Source organism: Amphiprion ocellaris, chromosome 18, assembly GCF_022539595.1.
Source record: "Amphiprion ocellaris isolate individual 3 ecotype Okinawa chromosome 18, ASM2253959v1, whole genome shotgun sequence".
Classification (NCBI taxonomy): Eukaryota; Metazoa; Chordata; class Actinopteri; family Pomacentridae; genus Amphiprion; species Amphiprion ocellaris.
The window spans coordinates 11,811,500-11,832,212 of record NC_072783.1 but is presented as its reverse complement, the minus strand read 5'-3'; the positions used below and the strand labels follow the sequence as shown (position 1 = coordinate 11,832,212).

The window sequence follows — 20,713 nt, the reverse complement described above, 5'->3', positions numbered from 1 at the left end:
AAGGCAAGCGGCTCAGCCCCATTTAACATATGCTGGAAAATTCTGAAAGTTGAAAGGATGACATTAGATCGTCTCCGTGCTTTGTCATACTGGCAGGGCAGCATTGGGCCATGACTGGCTAAGATCACTGTCAGCTTGGGACCCCACCTTTTCTAACTAAATCATCTGGTGTTAAAAAAGAAGGGATTTTCTTTTTTGTTTTTTTTTCTAAAAGCAGTGCAAGTTTGCTCACAGTGGTAGGATTTTACTGACAATGCTAGACATTATTTGTGTTGTGGCTTTACTATAAGTAAGACCTTATCCTGTGTGTGTGTGTGTGTGTGTGTGTGTGTGTGTGTGTGTGTGTGTGTGTGTGTGTGTGTGTGTGTGTGCGCGTGCGCGCGCGCAAGTAATAAATATTTATGAAATTGAAAAAAAAAACTTTCTATATGTTTTTAGGCAAAAATTCAGTACCTTCAACTACTTAAAAAAAAGAAGAAAAGGAAATACAATTACTTAAATTTCCCTTTTAAGAACATGACAAATGTTCTGGTCCATGAAACTTTCATCATTCCTTAAAAATGTGTTACTTTTTATCCATAAAAGAAAGTTTCTTGAAAATAAAGTCTTACAGACACTTGAACTGGTTCTTTAAATATGTAGTTAACAAAATACTTAATATCCATGATATAAAATGAATCACACAATACGTTTTTTTAGAATAAAAGGCCATTGGAGGTCCCATTGATCACATCTGTCCTAGTTTAAATTGAACTATAAGAGCACAAGTGTTGGATGCAGTAAACATTTACATTGCTACTGTAAAAATATTTCTGTATAGGTAATTATGACCGTATGTTAGAGCTTTATCTCATCCAAATTTAGCAGATATGGCATTTGCCGTCCCCTCAGTGCTAGATGACAGCGTGTTCTTATGGAGAACAATTTCATATAATGTATTTTAAATTTGCTTTGTATTTTGCTTTCGTCATCTATAGTAGTAAGGCTCTGCATCCATTACTGACATACTTCAGCTTTTATTGCGCCTCATTGCACCATTCCAGTCAATTTTCTGCTCTTATATAACATGTACATTATTTTGAAACTGAATTAGTGAGACGAAGTCAAAAGTCTTTTGTCGCTCTCCTAAAATTAAGGTGTGATGCATTAAACGCAGCAAGGCCTACACACATACACACACACACACACACACACACACACACAGATGCATATAGACTTACACATTCTACAACCCCAACATCACAACCGTTTCTCCTACACCACAACAGATAAAGAGCACATGTACTGGGGAGTGTACTCTGTGTAGTGCTTTATGCATGTGTGTATCAGTGGATGTTGTTTGTTTTATGGGCATGCTGGCTGTCAGGCAGAGGCCTGCCATGATTCATGGATTATTACAGCACCACTGTAGCATGCACAAGCCATAGCTCATCATCAGATTGCATTCGTATATGTCACACTATCAACAACATGCACGTACACATCCTCATGGTCACTTGAATGCATGCATACACATTTAGTGCACAAATATACACACACACACACAAACACAGAGGAATAAATATATGGATGTCTGATATTAAGAAAGAGGGGGAAGGTGGGGGCAACTTGGGGGAAATTGATCTTTTGCTCAGAATATATCACCGTAGGACTGTGGCTGGCTGTGTGGCATTTTAATGCTGTCATCTGACTAGTTAGGAATATGCAGAGGGAGAAACAGCAGAGGTTAAAAGATTTCCATCTCCCCATTGAGAGGGGCATAGATGGATGGAGAGGGGTGGAAACAGAGGAGTTCTGTCTCGAAGCACTTGTGGAGCACGTTGTGTTGTTCTGTGTTGCTGAAGACAGAAGGTTCGGTCATCCATATTCAAGTTCTCTGAGTTCTGAAGATGCCTGGGAGCTGATGCAGTGTATTTGAAGTCGATCAGACTAAATTAATCTTAAAATGAGTCCCAGTAGTTTTGTAGCTCACAGGTTTTCAGTGTAAAAGATTTGATAAAATAGTAACATTAAGCACGTATGCGTAGATTACTTGCTGATTATATGATCGAGACACTTTACTGTTTGTATTTTTGAGTCTTTCTCAGTAAAATGATTTAGCCCTTCTGCAGAAGTTCTCTATTGATAGCTATTTATGTTAGCAAACAACTAACACCAGCACACTATAAAGAGTTCAACTGTAAGAATTTCATATTTGTATTATAGCGGTTGAAACTGTGATTTCCTGATTATGTGTTGTGAATTTTAAGTTACTCTGAATGGTCAGAATCAGACGTACTATTTTCACATTGGTTTTAAAACTCAACAAGCTTATGTCAATTGCATTACATATAAAAGCAACTTTTGATCACTTTTCCAAAATACGTTTGGCTTTTTCTGATTTAGTAATGGATTATGCTCCTTCACTGTACTTCACTTGAAATTCTTTAATTTCTGCATCTTCCTCTCCAAAATAGTATTTGAAATAATTTTTAATCAACATTCTCTGCAGGAATGTGTCTACCTCTCTGGTAATCACAACCCGCTAATTTCAGACTAAAAGCTTTATATCTACTGTATTCTGTGGAATTACATGGGAATCAGTGATTGATATGGATGTAATCATGTATTCTGGGGAAATAAAGGACTTTAATCTGGGTTTTTATTATTTAACACCACCTCTATATGATTTAATTTTATTAAAATAAATTGTGTTAATTAGATTGTGTCAGTGTGCAGAAGGATTTGAAACGGTAATTAGAGCTTCATGGTAGGTTATAAACTTCCAAGGCATAATGCAATATAGTTTGCTGATTACATAAAATGTGAAGATAAATAGCAATCCAACAGAACTGGGAAAGGAAGGACTGGGATTTTGTGTTTTTAAAATCATTTGTAAATCTGCCACTGAGCTGAACATGCATGCAGGCCTCTGCACTGTCCATCTATGCCTTTTTCATGTTTAGCTGCATCCTGTCAAGTTTCCAGTTTCGTGTTCAAGATCAGTGTATTTTGCTAAAGTTGCGATTGAGTTATGAAGCTTTTCCTTTTTGGCTAAAATCTCTTCTTTTTCAGTTAGTCCTCCAACATTTCCCAGTGTGTTCCGGCCTTAGTTGCTTGTGAACATTTGACGTTTGTGTGACTGTACATTAAAGGCAAAGTTGTAAATTTGATCCATATATATCAAGTGAAGATGTGTGGAGATTCATGTTGATAAAATAAGTCTTTTTCAGTAGCCAATATTTGATCATTTTTTCCAACCAGATGTTGTCCCGGTGTAAAACAATTCAAATGTGCTGTGGGACAATTATACTCAACGTCCAACACAGACATAACGATATTGTCTGCTTTTACACATTTCAGTGAATATAATAACCTTTTTTGTGGTTTTGGTGATTTCATGGGATTCACAGCAGCCACATTGTTTGAATCTTGGACTGGAATTTTATGCAAAGATATGAAGCGCAGCGCTGTAACATACAGTGCCTTGTCTCACCTCTCTCTGTCTGTTTCTCTGTCAGTGGCAGGCTTTCCATACGCCAGTACTGGAGCAGCTGTTGCCTATAGAGGGGCCCATTTGAGAGGGAGGGGCCGCGCCGTCTACAACACGTTCCGTGCTGCTCCTCCTCCTCCACCTATCCCTGCCTACGGAGCGTGAGTGTCTGCAAAAAAAAACCCACAGAACACATCCAACTTTGACAAAAACTCATAGTCAAATATGCACTGCCTGACACGTCTCAAAGACTAAAGTCGACCACTACACAAATCTAATTCACAGAACTGCTTAAACACATAAGCTAACACACATACAAACACATGCACAGAAAAATATATACATATTCACACATACGCGCACATGTAGCAAGAGAAGGAATGGAAGTGGAAAACAAAAAGGCCACCTTCTAATAGAGCGGAAAATTGCTCTTTGATTCCAGAATGGCCAGATTTGTCTGTTTTTTCTAAAGTGTCATTCTTTATTGGGCTGTGAATGGACTGCTACGACCTACCCTGCACACTCCAATAGACCCGCTTCAGGGAGAGTGAGAGACCTGGCGAATGTGAAACAGGAGACATGGAGGGGAGAGAGAATAATTGTGTTACAGAGCGCTGGCGTTGGAAGAAGGAATGAGAAGTGGAGAAATGCAGATGGAAAGTGTGAATGCAGGAAGCTGAGAGAAGAATAATGGATGAATGGTGCAATGTGACCAAATGGTGCTACTGAATAAGTCATTTTCTTATTACTTATTCTCATACAAATACATTTTCTGCCACTTAGCTTCAAGTAGTTCATACTAGAAAATCCCAAATATGTAAATGAATATAATCATCTGTAATGTTTTATAGTGAACAATAAACAGTAAATAGATACAAATGGAAAGAAAAAAATTGGGTCAGCAGCTGGTGGAAAGATAGTTATGATTTTCTGGATTAAATCTGAATCCCTGTTGCTGCCGGTGGTCCTGAGCTACAAGTGCACACAGAGGTTTTTGAGGATGTAGTGGTGGAGGGTGCACGGTGGCTTGGTGGTTAGTTCTTTCACCTTGCATTGAGAAGATCCCTGGTTCGTGTCCTGGCCTGGGTCTGGGATCTTTCTGTGTGGACTTCACATGTTCTCCCTGTGCATGTGTGGGTTTTCTCCAGGTACTCCAGTTTCCTTCCACTGTTCAGGTCAATTGGTAATTCTAAATTGTCCGTAGGTGGGAATGTTATTGTTTGTCTCTATATGGAGGCCTATGATAGACTGGTGATCTATCCAGGGTGTCCCCAATGAGTGCTACGTTATAAGTAGGAACCAGTCTTTGTCCAGGCAGGTGTCCGCCTGGAAGGTAAAACAATTTTGACCGCTGAAGACGTCGGTCATGGTGAATTGTTTGTTTGAGATGAAGAATGTTGGATTCCAATTGCTTTGGAGCAATAAATGCACAGATTATTGAAACGCAAGCTATTGTCTCAGGCTCTCTTTATCAGATGCGGTAAAGTTTTTTCAGCACATCAATTATTTAAGTCCCGGTGAAGCACCAAAGGGGCTTCAAGCATTGGCTTAGCCTCTACACCCTGCCTTCATCCTAAGTCAGCTGGGATAGACTCCAGCCCCCCATGACCCTAATGAGGATTAAGTGATGGATGGATGGATGGATGGATGGATGGATGGATGGATGGATGGATGGATGGATGGATGGATGGATGGATGGTGTTTGGCTCCATTGAGCGATGTGACTAAAGTTATAAGAAGTAGACTTATTAAAGAAAATATCTTGATGATTGTTGAAGCTTTATCTATCGCTGTACCACCCTGCCAGGTTTCCGGCAGTGTTTGTTTTATCATTGAATGTCAACGAATCAAAGAATATGAGACCTCTGTGCATATTTGATGGATGGATGGATGGATGGATGGATGGATGGATGGATGGATGGATGGATGGATGGATGTTGTGGTGGTTGTATTATCCAAGATAGACAAAATGTCTCTAAACTAGAGTTTTAGCTTGAACACAAACATTCAGTCAAGCAAGTCCTCTGAATTGTGCTTTGCTTGACTGTAAAAGAAAAGCAACAATAAGAGATGATTTTTCTGCACGGTACAAGTATCGAGACAAGTTAAAGTATTGTGTCATATCTGCATAGAGCTTTTTCATTGCAGAGTTATTATTTCGAAACAAGTCTCATTCAAACTTCTGCAGAAATGTATCAGCTATCCCGTCTGGTGTCTGAGCACTTTATTAGGCACAGCTGTACGCCTGTGTATTTCTGAATTCATCCAATCACCCAATCTTGTGGCAGCAGGGCAGCACACAACCTTACAAACACATATCAGAAGCTTCCATAATGTTCCATCCAACATAACGAAGAAAGAATGTGATTGCAGTGATGGTAACTGTGACATGTTTGCTAGTGGCAGGGAACCTGGTTGGAGTTTTTCTGAAATTGCTGACCCCCTGGCTTTTTACCACAACAGTCTCAATCAGTAAAGTTTATTCAGAAAGCTGCTAAAAACAAAAAGCAACCACTGAACAGCAGTAGTGAAGAACCTATATGCTTGGCACTGACAGGAAGTCTATGGTAACTCAGGTATCTCCTCTTTCACAACAGTGCTGAGCAGTAAAACACCTCAGAATGCACAACCCATGGCACCTGGGTGGGAGGGACAGAGTATGTAGCCTGATCTAAAGATTCTCCATTTCTGCTGAGGCTGTAGATTTGATCAGTCCAGGCTGCTGGTGGTGACCTGAGGAGGGAAAGGCTTTCTTAGCACGCTTTCAGTCCTTTAATACCAATCAATCTGACCATGAGCAACCCTTTTATGGTAGCAGTTTACCATATTGCAGTGTCTACTTATAATGCACCATGTCACAAAGCAAAAAGTTGTCTCAGTTCAGTGGACCTCAGGGGCATCCAGAATCACAGGATCTAAATCCAGTGGAACACCTTTTGGATGTGGTGTGCAGCTGGAAATTCTGCAGAAATTATACACCGATCAGCCACAACATTATGACCCCTGACAGGTGAAGTGAAGAACATGTAGAGTTCATGTGGATGTTTGACATGTACCATCCACCTAAACACTGCAGGCCAAGCAACCCCCCAACCCCTATGACAACAGCTGTCCTTGATGCCAGTTTCCACCCTCAGCAGGACAATGCACCCCGACACACCACAAAAACTGCTCAGGAGTGGCCCGGAGAACACAACAGAGCTAAGGTGTTCACCCAGGTTCCACACTCCCCAGAACCAAATCTTACTGAGCATCTGTGTGTTTTAGCAGCATAAAGGAGATCGGTGCCTGATCGGTGTATAGCGCAATCATGTGAACATTGAGAAAAAATCTCAAAGGAAGCTGTTTGACATCGTCTTGACAGAAATAAACAGAGACTGTTAGAACAGTGAGTGTGAGTGTTTAAGGAGTATATCACAAATCCTACTCACCAACCGCATCTCCTTCATCTTAAGAGAAGTACAAATGTTGCTACATAATGTCAGAACAGACAGCAAACTAACGTTGTAGTTCTACTTCTTTAGTTTAAAAATCACCTTTTAATTTCAATGCTGAAAAATGCTTACAATCTTATATCCTCCTGTCCACAGCGTGGTCTATCAGGATGGCTTTTATGGGGCAGAAATATATGTAAGTCAAAATCTATTTTATTGCATTTTTTTGTTATTCATTGCAATGAACTGAGAAATTATTTGGTATTTATTGTCTTGGGCAATTAATCTAAAATTGACCACTACAAAGTCAGTTGTTTTATTTGCATCTTACTTTTGGAGACAATCAGTCTAAATCCTAATCAGATGTGGTGTTAAATTGTTGTGTCTGTCCTCAGGGGGGCTATGCAGCCTACAGATACGCCCAGCCAGCTGGTACTGCTGCAGCAGCTTACAGCGACAGGTATGTTGGCTTCCTTTTCATTTCTCAAGGTCTCTTAAATTTACTCAATGAGGGTTTCATTGAGAACAGTCACGGTTCAAGTTGAATTCAATGTTTCTTCTCAAATTACTGAACAAAAGGAAAGACAGTATTTCATTTAGTGACATTATGCAGATTCACTATGAAACAGAAAAACTTGAACTTTCTCACAGTTATATTAAGCAGGATTGTATTTGTTTTTAAAACATACAATAGCCACATTCTACATGTCATTAATACTCAAACATAAGGCCTAATCTAGTTTAGCCAGTAGAATTTTACAAAAGTATACATAGTATATCAATTTTATGCTGTATTTAAAAAGTAATACAATTCCAGTGGCAAAAAAAATGCGTGACGGCAAGCATTTTTAACAGTGTTGAGCTATTTAACGGATGTTTTTATTTACAGCAGTTTGATTCAACTTTGAACTATAATTGCCACACTGCATACAACCCAAAAAATATTCATGCAGGTTTATGTGGACAGATGACGAGCAAGTGAGCCTGACAGCATTTTGCCATGAAACTATGGAACTATACCAACTATACCAACAGCACAGATAGGGGATAGTAGCTCTAGTCTCTGGTCCCCTACATCTTTCAATTATCATTCCCCGTTGTCCCCTGACTTCTGATCCACTAACCTCTTGGGTCCTGTACCATAATGTCTGTGCCGCAGGTTGTCGGTGATTCCTCCAGATCAAAAGTGAAATGTGTTTATAGAAAACATGTGTGGGTGTGTGTTTTTTGAATGTTGCATGCACCCACTACCCACGGCTGTCTAGGTGCTTGGGGAGCTAATCTTAGGGAGATTGAGCATGTCAAGTCCGATAAGAAACAGCCACAGCAGGAGCCTGTAGACCTGTGATAATGTAAGATTTATCAGCGGCGAGGAGCAAGCGGCATGTTTGGGAGACTTATTAACAGGACAGAAGAGGAGAGCAGAGCAGGTGAGGGGCCATGTCTTTCTCCCCAAGACTTATTTTATTCCCTTTCTTTTTCTCCACTCACACACTCCTCCTTTCTCACTCTTACCGTTATTCATTCTCCTCTCCCCATTTCATCTCCTCTACTGTATCTCTCGCATTCTATTTTTTAAGGATTGCTGATTTGAAGCGAAACCGGGGCAGTGAGGTTGAGATGGGAGGAGATGGAGCAGAGGCTTGGGGGTGGAGAAATCATTTTTATTGTGGGATAAGAGAGGTCTTATACAGACTCAGTGAGCTGAGCGCTGAGAAACTCCACTTGAATTCTTTCTCTCTACAATGTATAAACGGCCACACACACACACAAACACACACACAAACACACACTAGGCTATTGGTGAATTTAGATTGATACCAGCTACTGTAACAAAAAACTAATAAGGACTGTCCTTTGACAATTATTTGTTACATAACACCACTCTCAATTTTTAATCCCTTGATTCACATACATTACCATTCAAAAGTTTGGGGTCACTTAGAAATGTCCTTATTTTTGAAAGAAAGGCAGTTTTTTCAATGAAGATAACATTAAATGAATCAGAAATACAGTCTAGACCTTATTAATGTGGTAAATGACTATTCCAGCTGGAAACGATTGATTTTTAATGGAATATCTCCATAGGGGTACAGAGGAACATTTCCAGCAACCATCACTCCTGTGTTCTAATGCTACATTGTGTTAGCTGATGGTGTTGAAAGGCTAATTGATGATTAGAAAACCCTTGTGCAGTTATGTTAGCACATGAATAAAAGTGTGAGTTTTCATGGAAAACATGAAATTGTCTGGGTGACACCAAACTTTTGAATGGTAGTGTACATGGGCAAGAATTTTCCATCCATTTTTTTTCATTCACTCTAACACAAAAAAACATTAAATTTCAATCGGACACATGTTTGGTTTTCTGTGACAAATAGTCAAGTTCTGGAGCAGTTCTTGTAGAAGTGATTGTTTTGCCAAGAGGCACCTAAAGCAGGTAAATTCCAGTTCTAGCAGTTATGGTTAACCATAGCCACAAAGCCAATGAAGACTTTTACTAAGTGATCAGTATCAGCACAAGCCTAAGCCTGATCCTTCATTTTACATTGACTGTCACACAGATGCTGTTGAAGTTGAGGATGATTTGTGGCTCTGTTACTGTATACAAGTCACTGGGATACAGAAACACTGTCCTAGTCCTTCCAGACCTACACACGAGCTCTTGCAGGAGGCCATTAAGCGTCACAGATATCTTTGTCATGGTGCCCATTGCTAACTAAACTACCACAATGCTCTCTGCTTGCCAACATGGAATTGCTATTAGTCCTTGGGTCGCTACAGTGTTAAATCTGGTGGTGCAGCCAGGCACTACAGCTAACCAACAAAGCATTTTATGACATACATGTGGACACCTTCCGTTTAATTCACATGTGAACACAGACCTATGTGGAAATGAGGTGTAAGGCATGTCAGTGTTGATGTTTTTATACCATACACTATTTTGGTAAGACGTGCTTTTCTTAGGATTGCATCATAGGAATGTGCATCATGGGAATGTGCTGACAAAGGGCCATAATTTTTACACCAAATTTGATTCCACACATGTACAGTATGCGCAATCATTAATTAAAAACAACTACATCATTTCTACTGTTTGTGTTAGGCTTAAATCTAAGAAGTCCATCCTGATTATATGAATGATCGTGTATTGTGCTCTAATTTATTTCACAGTCTCACAGTAACATTCAGTAATGCTCCTCCAATTGGATCCATGCTGGATCCTGCGTTCTCCTTCTCTGTTATTTCTCTTCGTTCTTCAGAGCCATGTTCACCTGTTAGTTTAGATAATAAAGTGTTTAGCAAAAGATTTTTATGGCTAGCCAACTTTACGTGTTTATTTCCTCCATTTATAGTCAGCATTGATGAACATTTTCTGAAACACCTTAGAGAAGCTTAGTGTAAATTTCTCGGAACATTTGTACAGTTGATAGTTATAACTCAGCAGTTAAACCTACAGCGGGACTCTGGCATTCAAACCCCAAGGATCACATACACATTTGGTTCTTTACTTAGTTCATTTGCTGGGTTCACAGCTCAGAGTATGTAAGTATGACCAAGCAGCTGCTCCCTGCTCACCCCTCGCTGACGTTTCTACCTGTTCACTTCTGTCCTCGTTATCAGCTGCAGACTGGTGAAATGAATATGTTATATCTTTGCACACTTTGCAGCATCAGCCAGCAATGGCTTTTTTCTTTTCTGGACCATAGTTACAGGTTCTCTCTTTCTGTACATACTTCAGTAAAAAGTGCTAGGTACTTTTGATGGGTTCTAGATCATAAGTTATTCAGTTATGATGGCAATCACTCCCGCAAATTAGGAATTTCACCAGCTGAGGTGACCTACTGAGTATCTGTGTATATAGTTTATATAACAAGAAATGAAAGACTTGCACACTGTGAAAATACCTACATTTCCTGACAGCTACTCCTCACCTGGATTGCATTGTGCATCTTTAAATAGCTTGTCATTGGTAGTATAGAGCACATGTTTCAAATGTTTATCTAGACCGCTAACTGTCATGCAGTAGAACCAACTATCAATCCTTCTGCACACTCTTCACACCATGTAAGCACACAGCAATCCCTGAATTCCTGTTTGTTGTGTTTGTTTAGGGACTAATATCTTATACATTTCACTAGAGAGTGTGATTCATGCTGATTCTAGCAATTTGAGTGTCAGAGTACACTTACCAAAAATTATTAGTGACTGTTTTGCAACCCTAAACACTACCCATACTCCCTTTCTTCTTTGCTCTATGTACGCTTCCATTACTGTCCTTTCCTTAGGTCTCCCTCTGTTACACATAGTGTAACACATGGTAGTGTACCCGCACAGTCTCTTATCTTTACCCTCCAGACCTATGCTGACTTCCCTTTACTTTTAGAGGAGAATAAACAAACAAGACAGGAAGAAAGGAACATAAATAAAGTGGTCTGGTGGCATCGCAGAAAGAGGGATGGAGGGGTGGAATGAGAAAAGAGAGGGGTGTTGAGGGAGGGGATTAGTTCCAATCCAGTGCTGGTGAAAAGACTGGAAATAAGCCCCAGAAGACAGACAGAGAGAGATACAGGGGGAGATGGCAGTGTGGGAGGAGGAGGAGCAAAGGAGGTGAAGAAGACTATGTAGGAGAGGGAAAGCTATAGGACACCATCAGAAATTTACAAGCTCTCACCAAACTTCTGTATTTTATTCTTAAATAGATTTTCTTTTTACAGACCTATATTTCCCTTTTCCCTATGCCTGTTTCCTCAATTTCCATGCACCAGAGGATAATTTTTTTCATTTTTTCTCTTTGTTCATGATCTTATTTCTTCCTCCCTGCAGCCATCTACTACTCTTATCACTCTACCGTTTTCGTTTTTATCTTTCACTCTCTTTTCCTCTCTGGCTGACATTACTTTTATCGCATTCTCTCCCCATCATCTGGAAGATAAAACACTCGTTCACTTTTTCTCATAAATTGAAACAGGTAAAACAAATCATTGCAATCACACACTCTCACCTTTACAACATGCATTTATAGGGAGGCATCGATTGCATTTCCATCCCATAGGCTTGCCGTTAGTATTAGTAAGAGGAGGAGACGATCGTAGATCTCTAGGACCCCAGTTAAAATCGACGACCCAGTGCCTTATGTCTCACACACTCATTGTGGTTGGTTGGCAATCCTTGTCCATTACCAAAACTTCAATCAAAGCCAACATACACAAGCTTTACATCTGGTGGTTAGAGTTGTGTAACAAACTAACCATATTTTCTAACTGATTAAATTCCCCTTTGACTTGGACAGGTTCAAAGAATCCATATAGTTTTATGTTGTAGGAATAAGTCAAAATGTCACTAGACCTATATGTGAATCTGCAGCTTCACATATAGGTGGTCTACTATTTCCACAGTAACACAGTTTATGTAATCAGCTTTAGTTTAAGAGGTTTAACAAAAATTGCAACAACATTTCATAAATTACAGCCATTTTTAACATAGTGCCTACATTTTCACAGGTTCAGAAATAATGACAGTTGACTGACATGCAGTTTCATGTCCAGGTGTGGTCTGTTTCCTCATGATTTCATGACAAAATAAGGAGATTAAAGATGTGGAGGTAAATGGTAGTTGGTCATGGGAACACTCAACATGTGGTCCAAATAGGCATTGAAGCAAGTAAAAGAAAACATTACTTTAGAAGTAGCTAAAACAACAATTTGGAACAAAAAAAGAGATAAGCTCAGCAGCACCAAAATCAAAAGTGCAGAAAGTGGAGGATGACAGAAGTCTTTCTTTGGAGAGGAAAAATCCTATCCACGTGAACATTCTGGAGGGGATATGCATATCATTGTCAAAGTCTACAATCAAGAGGGACCTTCAACAAAGTAAATACAGAGGTTTTACCTGAAGATACAAACCAATGGAAACATTCCAGAATGAAAAACCAGATTAGACTTTGCTTGAAAGCATCTAAGAAGATGTCTGCCTAGTTCTGGAACAAGATTTTTTGGACAACTGAAACCATTGTAGCAAAATAGTTGAAAGAGAACAGAAAGTTCTCATGATACAAACAGACAACATCATCTGTCAGACATGGTGGAGGCAGCGTTGTAGCAATGGCATGTATGGCTGCCAATGCAACTGGGTTACTGGTGGTTATTGATGATATTACTGCTGATAGAAGTAGCAGGATGAATTCTGAAGTGTATAGTGCTGTACTTCATGTTCATACTTCATAGCCAAATGCTACAAAACCAACATGACTGTGCTTCACAGTACAGATGGATAATGACCCAAAAAAACAGGCATGAACAGGCAGTTCCATTAAGAATGCTCTTTAACAGATAATTCAGTATTTTTGTTCAACCTTACGAATTAAAGCTGCAAGTCTACACTCAGCTTCAAATGGATTGTGGTGGTGTATAGACACAAAGTTGTAAAAAATCGGTCATGGTCCAAATTCTTGACCCAAATGTACATAAAGGTCTCCTAGTGCCACCAAGTTGTCCTAACCTGTTAGGAGTTCCTAGCAAGTGGTTAAGACAGTGTGACATACTGTGGGGAAAAATAAAATGTATAAGTTTAAAGTGAAAAGAATGACTTCATTGAAAAAACACACATAACATTAAAACATTTTTTGTTTATGTGCAATCACCCCACCCAGAACTATAACTAGAATGTAAAACCACATAAATGGATGAATGAAGGTTTGATTTAGTTTTACAACAATTTTGTTTTTCAGGAAATGATAAATGTCTATGGTTCCTTTTCCTTTCTAAAACTATATTTAATTAGATTGTCATGATCTTATTGACATTCTGCAAACTTGGGGTACAAAGTATTCCAGTATATGAATACTGAATGGTCTGTGGCTCCGGATGTAGTAGCGCCATGCGTACACTGTAGTTTGCTGCTTTGTGGATCTAAATAATACTTAAAGATAACAATAACAAGGTATACGTACAATTCAAAGGTGATGGAAACTGCCTATTAAAATTTTCCCCTGAGGCCCCCAGCAAGTTGATCTGGCCCTGCCTTGATGCAGGTTGTTGATATTGAAACGTCAGCGGAAACCATTGCTTAATCAGCGTTGTCAAGGCACATCCGCAAAGCTTATGAATCATGTCCTAATCCAAGGTAGGAGTGATTTTAATCCCAGTAAGATGTTCTACACAATTCCCTGGAGGAGATGTTTCGTGCTTGATAAATGCAAGTCCTGAACTTTCCAGTATATCTATACTTTGTGTTTAGCAGCAATTGTAAGTTGAACATCTTGGTACATTACTGTAGGCCTTAAGGTTTTTGACTGTGTTGTCATATTAAACACATTTTCTGCCTTATGTCTCTTTTATAGTTATGGCAGAGTCTATGCAACAGCAGACCCCTATCACCATACGATTGGTCCTGCCGCCACATACAGTGTGGGCACTATGGTGAGTCTGCTCCCTGTTTCTTTCTTGTTTTGATGCAGCATCTTCTCACTGTTTTCCTATATTGCATACTGTATGACAGCACCTGGACACATTGATATTTAACTTCATGGAGACCTTTGTACACCAGCAGAGGTCTAGTGAATTATTCATTTAAATATGGCAAAACTACATGACTACTATAACCAGTCATTCAATAATTCACACCAAGTCATTTTTGACACGTTTTGTTGATAAATAGGAAAAGCCTGTTTTACTTTGCAAGTCTTTGTTTGTAAGAGTTGTGATTCTCTCTGAGAGATCCATTTTGATGTTGAATGTGAATCTTTGCCACTTCAGTAAATGAAAAAGGTACATTGCATTATTCTCACAATCCCCCTTCAATTTCATTGGTCTGAAGCTACTTGCTTGAAATCCAGTTGAGACTGATGATTCCTCCCTACGGGAAACAGTCTCTTCAAATTTAGCATGGGGAGACAGTCGAATGGTTAATGTTTGTTTTTAGCTAGCTTTGCAGCTAACATCAAAGATGAAAAAAATCTTTCTAGAGAACCCCAGAAGATGGGGCAGAAACAGAGAGTATAATTTGTTTTCTTTTGTGGGTGTGGGTAGGGACTTCCTCCAAAGATTAATGACCATCTAGTACATAGTTTGGTGTGCCGTGGGAGAATAAAGTAGAAAGAGAGAAAAATAGACCACAAAAGAAGAAAAAGCAGAAGAAGAAGAGGTAGCATTAAAGTTCATGGTGGCAAACCCACTGCAATTGGACTTGCTTTCTGGCTCAGAATTTTCGACTCCCACAGATGAGGGCTCTTGCTAAGTGCGGATGTGTTTGTGGTAATAAAAATTTAAAGCCCTACCAGCTCTCCATGTGTCCCCCAAACACCCCCTTTGCCCCCTAGTGCAGCTGCTAGCTAAAAGCCTTCATTAATTTCGACCATTTTTTCCTCTTCATTTACTTAATTAAAACAGTGACCTGTTTTTTATTCTTATTGATCTTCAATTTCTTCTCTTTTTTCTTCAAATTACTCCTCCCTTTCTTCCTATCCTCCCATATGCAATCCAAACCTCAAACTACATATTTCAATTCCAGATTTTTATTTTAAAAACTCAATTAATACATTCTAAATTAATTAATTAGTTACTCACGTTCTTGACTGTAGCCACAAACAAATCCTTATATGAGCAAATTTGTCACATCAAGGTAACAATAATTGAATGACTGCAAAAATTACAATTATGGGTTAGATAAGTGAAATATTGTATCCTCAATTACTATAAATGAACGATTCCAATGAACTCAGTCACCGCATAAGTAGTTTCTGTATGAAGAAAAAAGATGAGATCATATTGACTAGTGAGTTTAGGCCAAGCTACAGCCAGGATGAGATATTCTAAACTAGGTTAGTCTATTCTATTGGAGAATTGTCAGACATGTGGATACAGGCCTTGTCAACACAGCACCATGGTCTACAGTGAGGTAGGGTTTTGAAATCCTAGCAACAACAAAAAGGTTATGTTCCATCTTGGTGAGTTTGTTGTCCAGGCTGTGCTTATGCACATGTTTGATTAGCTGTTACAGGAGATTTGCTGAAATTAATAGGGTGGTTGTACATTTTCATGCAGTAGTAATGTCTTTATGAACCCACCTATTGTTTGACAAAGTACATCCAAATTGGATCATTCCACAGTTACATTAAATGCTAACATTCATTGTCATTGTCAAGAAGTGTGTCCTTCACCTAGCTAGTTTGAAAGCAAGGATTTAGATGGCAGGATACAGTGTATCAGTGTATTTCATTCTAACTTTAAGCAAATCTTTAGTAACCTTGACAGATCAATATCCTAACTATAAATATTTGCCACAGTTGTCATCCACTTCAGACCTCAAAGGGACATTCTATAGATTTTTATATATCTTTTCATCATTACTTTTTTGCATCATTTTGTAGATAGAAGATTGCATTTCATGGGATGAAGACTTCCTTATGTGAAAAAAGATTTATAAAGTATTTTGCCTTTTGAGATGGAACTGTTAGTCCAGTTAGTAAAATTTGAAGTGATATGTTCACTTTTTTTAAGCAGAAAACTTGGTACATATGCACAATTTGAAGAATTTTATATTTTCAGAAGTGGAGCCATGACAAAAGTGCGTTAAGCCTCCTGAATCAAACATGATACCACAGAAAAGGTGATATACGCCCATATATTTTCATCACAGATTTCGGAAATACCATATGTAACATCATAATGTGATCAGGTGAATAGTTGAATTCAGAGACATGAAAAGGAAATCACAATATGTTTTTATGTGACATGTATGTTGTCCATCCATCTATCCATTTTCTTCTGCTGCTCCGGGGTTGGTTTGTAGAGTCAGAATGTCATTCCAGATGTCCACCTTCCCAGCAGCACTTCCTAGTTCCTCCTGGGGGAGATATATACTCATTCCAGCAAGTACTGGGTCTACCCTGGGATCTTGTCCCAGGTGGACTCAGAAAGCCTCTAAAGGAAGTCTTGCAGGAGACATCCAAATCAGACATCTGGACCATGTCACCTGCCCTTTTTGGATGTAATGGAGTAGTTACTCTGCTCTGAGCTCCAGATATCCAAGCTCCTGTCCCTATCTCTGAGGCTGAGCTTAGCCAAACTGCAGAGGAAACTCATTTTGGTCGTTTGTACCCACTATCTCGTCCTTTCAGTCACTCTCCAGTGCACACTGAAGGTCCCAGTGTAATGAAGCCAACACTACCACGCTGTCTGCAAAAGTAGAGACGTGATCCTGATGACCTTCCTCAACCCGGGTGCACCTTGAGACCCTGTTCATGAACACCACAAACAGGATCAGAGACAAGGGGCAACCCTAGTGAAGTCCATCACCCACATGAAAAGTGTGAGAATGTGAACACAGCTCGCACTTTGGTGGTACAATGACCGAATGGCACTTCACAATGACCCCGGTAAACCATAGTCCCAGTGTACCTCCCACAGAGCCCCTCAAGGGGCGTTGTCATAATCCTTTTCCAAATCTACAAAACACATGTGGACTGGCTAGTTGAACTCCCATGTCCCCTTCAGCAGCTCTGCAAGGGTAAAGAGCTGGTCCATTGCTTCAGAGCCAGGACAGAATCTGCATTGGTGGGAGCCTCCCTTCCAGTACCCTGGAGTAAACTTTCCCAGGGAGGCTGAGTAGTGTGATACCTCAAGAATTAGAGCACACCCTCTGGTATCCTTTTTTAAAGAATGGAAACCACGACCCCGTTTGCCACTTCACAGGCACTGTCTCCAATGACCACGCAACACTTAAGAGACAAATCAACCAAGGTTGTCCAACAGTGTGTAGAGTCTTCAGCATCTTGGGTTGAATCTTGGAGTTTCTTTATTACCTCAGCGACCTCTACCATGGATATGGGCAAAGATTCCCCTGAGTCTTCAGGCTCTGCCTCCTCAGCAGAGCATGTGCTAACCAGGTTAAAGAGTTCCTCAAAGTGCTCTTTCTACTGCTCACCAGTGTCCCCAGTCTGGGTCAGAAGTTTTCACCTCTGGCTATACCCAGCTTGGACCAAGGCCTGCCTCCCCTTCCTGAGGCATTGAATGGTTTGCCAGAATCTCCTCAAGGCCAACTCTATAGCCTCTCTGAACTCCCCTCACATACGTTTCAGCATGTTTTGCAGAGGTTTAAATAGGAAAGTCCGAATCTGATCTCAAAGAAACAGGATCAGGGCCTGCCACCATCCATACATTCTCTATACACCACTTAATACTCATTAGGGTCTTAGGGCGAAGGAAGGAGACACCCTGAACAGGTCACCAGTCAATCACAGGGCTACATATACAGACAAACAAGCATACTCACATTCACACCTACAGACAATTTAGGGTTACCAATTATCTCCTCCTTTCCCTGTCAGTGATATGGTATCTGCATTTGGAACCAGAGGCAAGAAGACAATATAAAATGTCTGGGTTGCCAGTGACATGGCAACAGAAGTCTTCGGGATCCATTGGAGCACTAAATAATTCTCTGTTGTAGTTGCGCCAGCAGCTAACTCACCATTAATCAAGTTCAGTTGAAATATTTGAAAGGAAAAGGAATGGAGCAAATCCCGTCAGCTAAAAATGCACTGGGGCAGCACTTCAACAGGACAGTGTACCGAGGAGGATACTGTTGTTGACAAGCACTTGAGATGGCACCAAATATGCAATCTCCAGTTGACTGGTATTAGATACACCCAAGCTAATGAAGAGCATTATGGTCAATTCTTCCATATGAAAGCCTTTAAGTCCTAAGTAGTGGCTACATGAAACACTGCTGAGGACATTGCAATTGCAAAAAAAAAAAAGTCTCCTTAATGTGCATAGCTCGGTGTGAGGAATAGGCTTAGCAAAAACTCAACAGTCAAACATGTCTCTGAAATAACGTTGTGGAAATAAATCTTTGTGTTTGACACATTCTTTTTAAGCCAGGATGGTTGTATTGAATATCATTCTACTTTTAACATTCACTGTATTGTGAATTGTTCATGACCAGAAGGATTAAGCTTTGAAAACTTTCCATAACAAGCATGCCATAGACATGGTATCATGAAGTCTAGCCTAGATTCTCATATATATTGATTTCCTTCTCACATCTCTGAATTTGATGTTAATCTCTTACCTAAAGAGTTTATGATGCTGTATATACAGTAGTAAAGATGTAATCCTTGACCATTAAACATATGGACAGATGTCACTTTTGTGTGTTATTATGTTTTGTTTAGGAAATATGATGTAAAATACATAGTTTGGTTATGGTGGATACTGAAATAACCCCATGGCTGCCATGAGGCATTTGATGGCTTTATCTCTGAAAATACTCAGGGTCCCACATGGTACAGGTTTTTCATAAATAAGTGTCATTTTTACTTTTCCTCTGGACTAAGTATGAAATATAATGAATGTCCATTGTCATTTCAGTCAGCATTGACTGATGCTAAACACTACAAATTTGAAAATGAAAAAAATCCAGGACTGTGAAGAAAAAAATGAGCTCATCTGACCTGACCTTAACCCTGGGCTCCTATAACATGCAAAGCTGTCCATGGCCAAGTTGGACAGTAGGCCAGTGACAGTTGTGCAGTGGCCAAGTTGGACACCATAAGGACAAAGACAAGAATAAAAAAGAAATTTCAGTTTCAGCTGAGGCAATGGTGACTATTTTCTAACCCTTACATACTGTTCTGATTCTATGTCTTCACAGTAGGGTCCAGGTAAATTTTGACACAGGCCAGAAATTCCCTCACGAGTACATTTTTTAGATTTGACACCACTCATTTTGGAAGAAAAATATCAACGATCAAACAATATCATGTCCTATTTTACCTACGACCTGAAAATCTAACATATTTTATTGAAATTGAAAATGACATGAGATGTAGTTAGTCTTGTGGGTCCCGGAGTTATTTAAATGGCATTTTCTGCTGCTGTCTGATGTGGAAATGAGGACCAGCTGATTGTGTTGGTCGTCGACATAATGTCTTCCTTGCTACCTGCTCCTTTCCCTCAGAGTCATCTTCATCAGTAGAGGTGTAAATCTCAGTTTTAGTCCATGTTTTCTTCCTGCTCTAAGACATCCTTCTTCAGATCACTTTCTGCTTCCTGATCTGATCAATGGCATCTTGCATGAGAAGTTTTTGCTGCCATAACTTCAGTCAGTAAATGGAAGCTACCTTTATATTCTTATGGGCTCCAACCCCTCTTCTGACCTCTGTTTTGACCTCAGTTAGCTCGTAATTGACCGATTCTAATTTGTTTATTTCTAGAATATTTAGTTATATTGCAGGAGCTTATGCTTGGAGGTGCATATTATTATTTACTTTCCTTTTTTTGTGGTTTGAATTGAGTTAGGAAGAGTCACAAAAGTTTAGGCTGAAAATACAACATTTAGGGTGTTTTTATTCCTGTTAAATGTTAAAATAGGTCATCAGAAGTGATAGTTTCCCTTAATCTCCATTTATGTATGAAGGAGTCAGACGTCTATCTGGTTAAAGGGGATGTAAATCTTTAGCAATGTCTTCATTTGATTTCATTGTGATTCTTGACATTATAAGTCAGTAGAGAATCCATGCTTAGTTCAAAACATTTTTTATTCAACAAAATAAGAGAAAGCACTATATTTTGACTCTCACTCTAGTTTGTGTGCACAAAACCACTGACTCCTGTCCTCTGGCCACTGAGCTGCAAATGCAGTCAGTCTTTATGATGGTAATTTTCTGATTAACACAAATAAGCAGAGAAAGGTTTTGGAGGCTAATAGGTTAACATGAATTTGTTTAAAGTGTCTACATGAACTTTAACATACCCTACAGACATGTTTTAAACTAATACAGTGATAGTGTTTTCTGATTATC

The 20,713-nt window shown here is 39.5% G+C and overlaps 1 protein-coding gene across 9 annotated transcripts in view; it reads left to right on the top strand.

Annotated features, from left to right (window-relative positions):
- rbfox3a (RNA binding fox-1 homolog 3a) overlaps positions 1 to 20,713 on the top strand; it is a 611,714-nt gene that overhangs the window by 568,603 nt on the left and 22,398 nt on the right. For all 9 annotated transcript variants that reach the window (XM_055004447.1, XM_055004444.1, XM_055004442.1 and 6 more), the window contains 4 exons: positions 3,501 to 3,633; positions 7,063 to 7,102; positions 7,302 to 7,366; positions 14,249 to 14,327. In XM_055004447.1, coding sequence (XP_054860422.1) covers positions 3,501 to 3,633; positions 7,063 to 7,102; positions 7,302 to 7,366; positions 14,249 to 14,327 — 317 coding nt within the window. The remainder of the gene's footprint in view (positions 1 to 3,500; positions 3,634 to 7,062; positions 7,103 to 7,301; positions 7,367 to 14,248; positions 14,328 to 20,713) is intronic.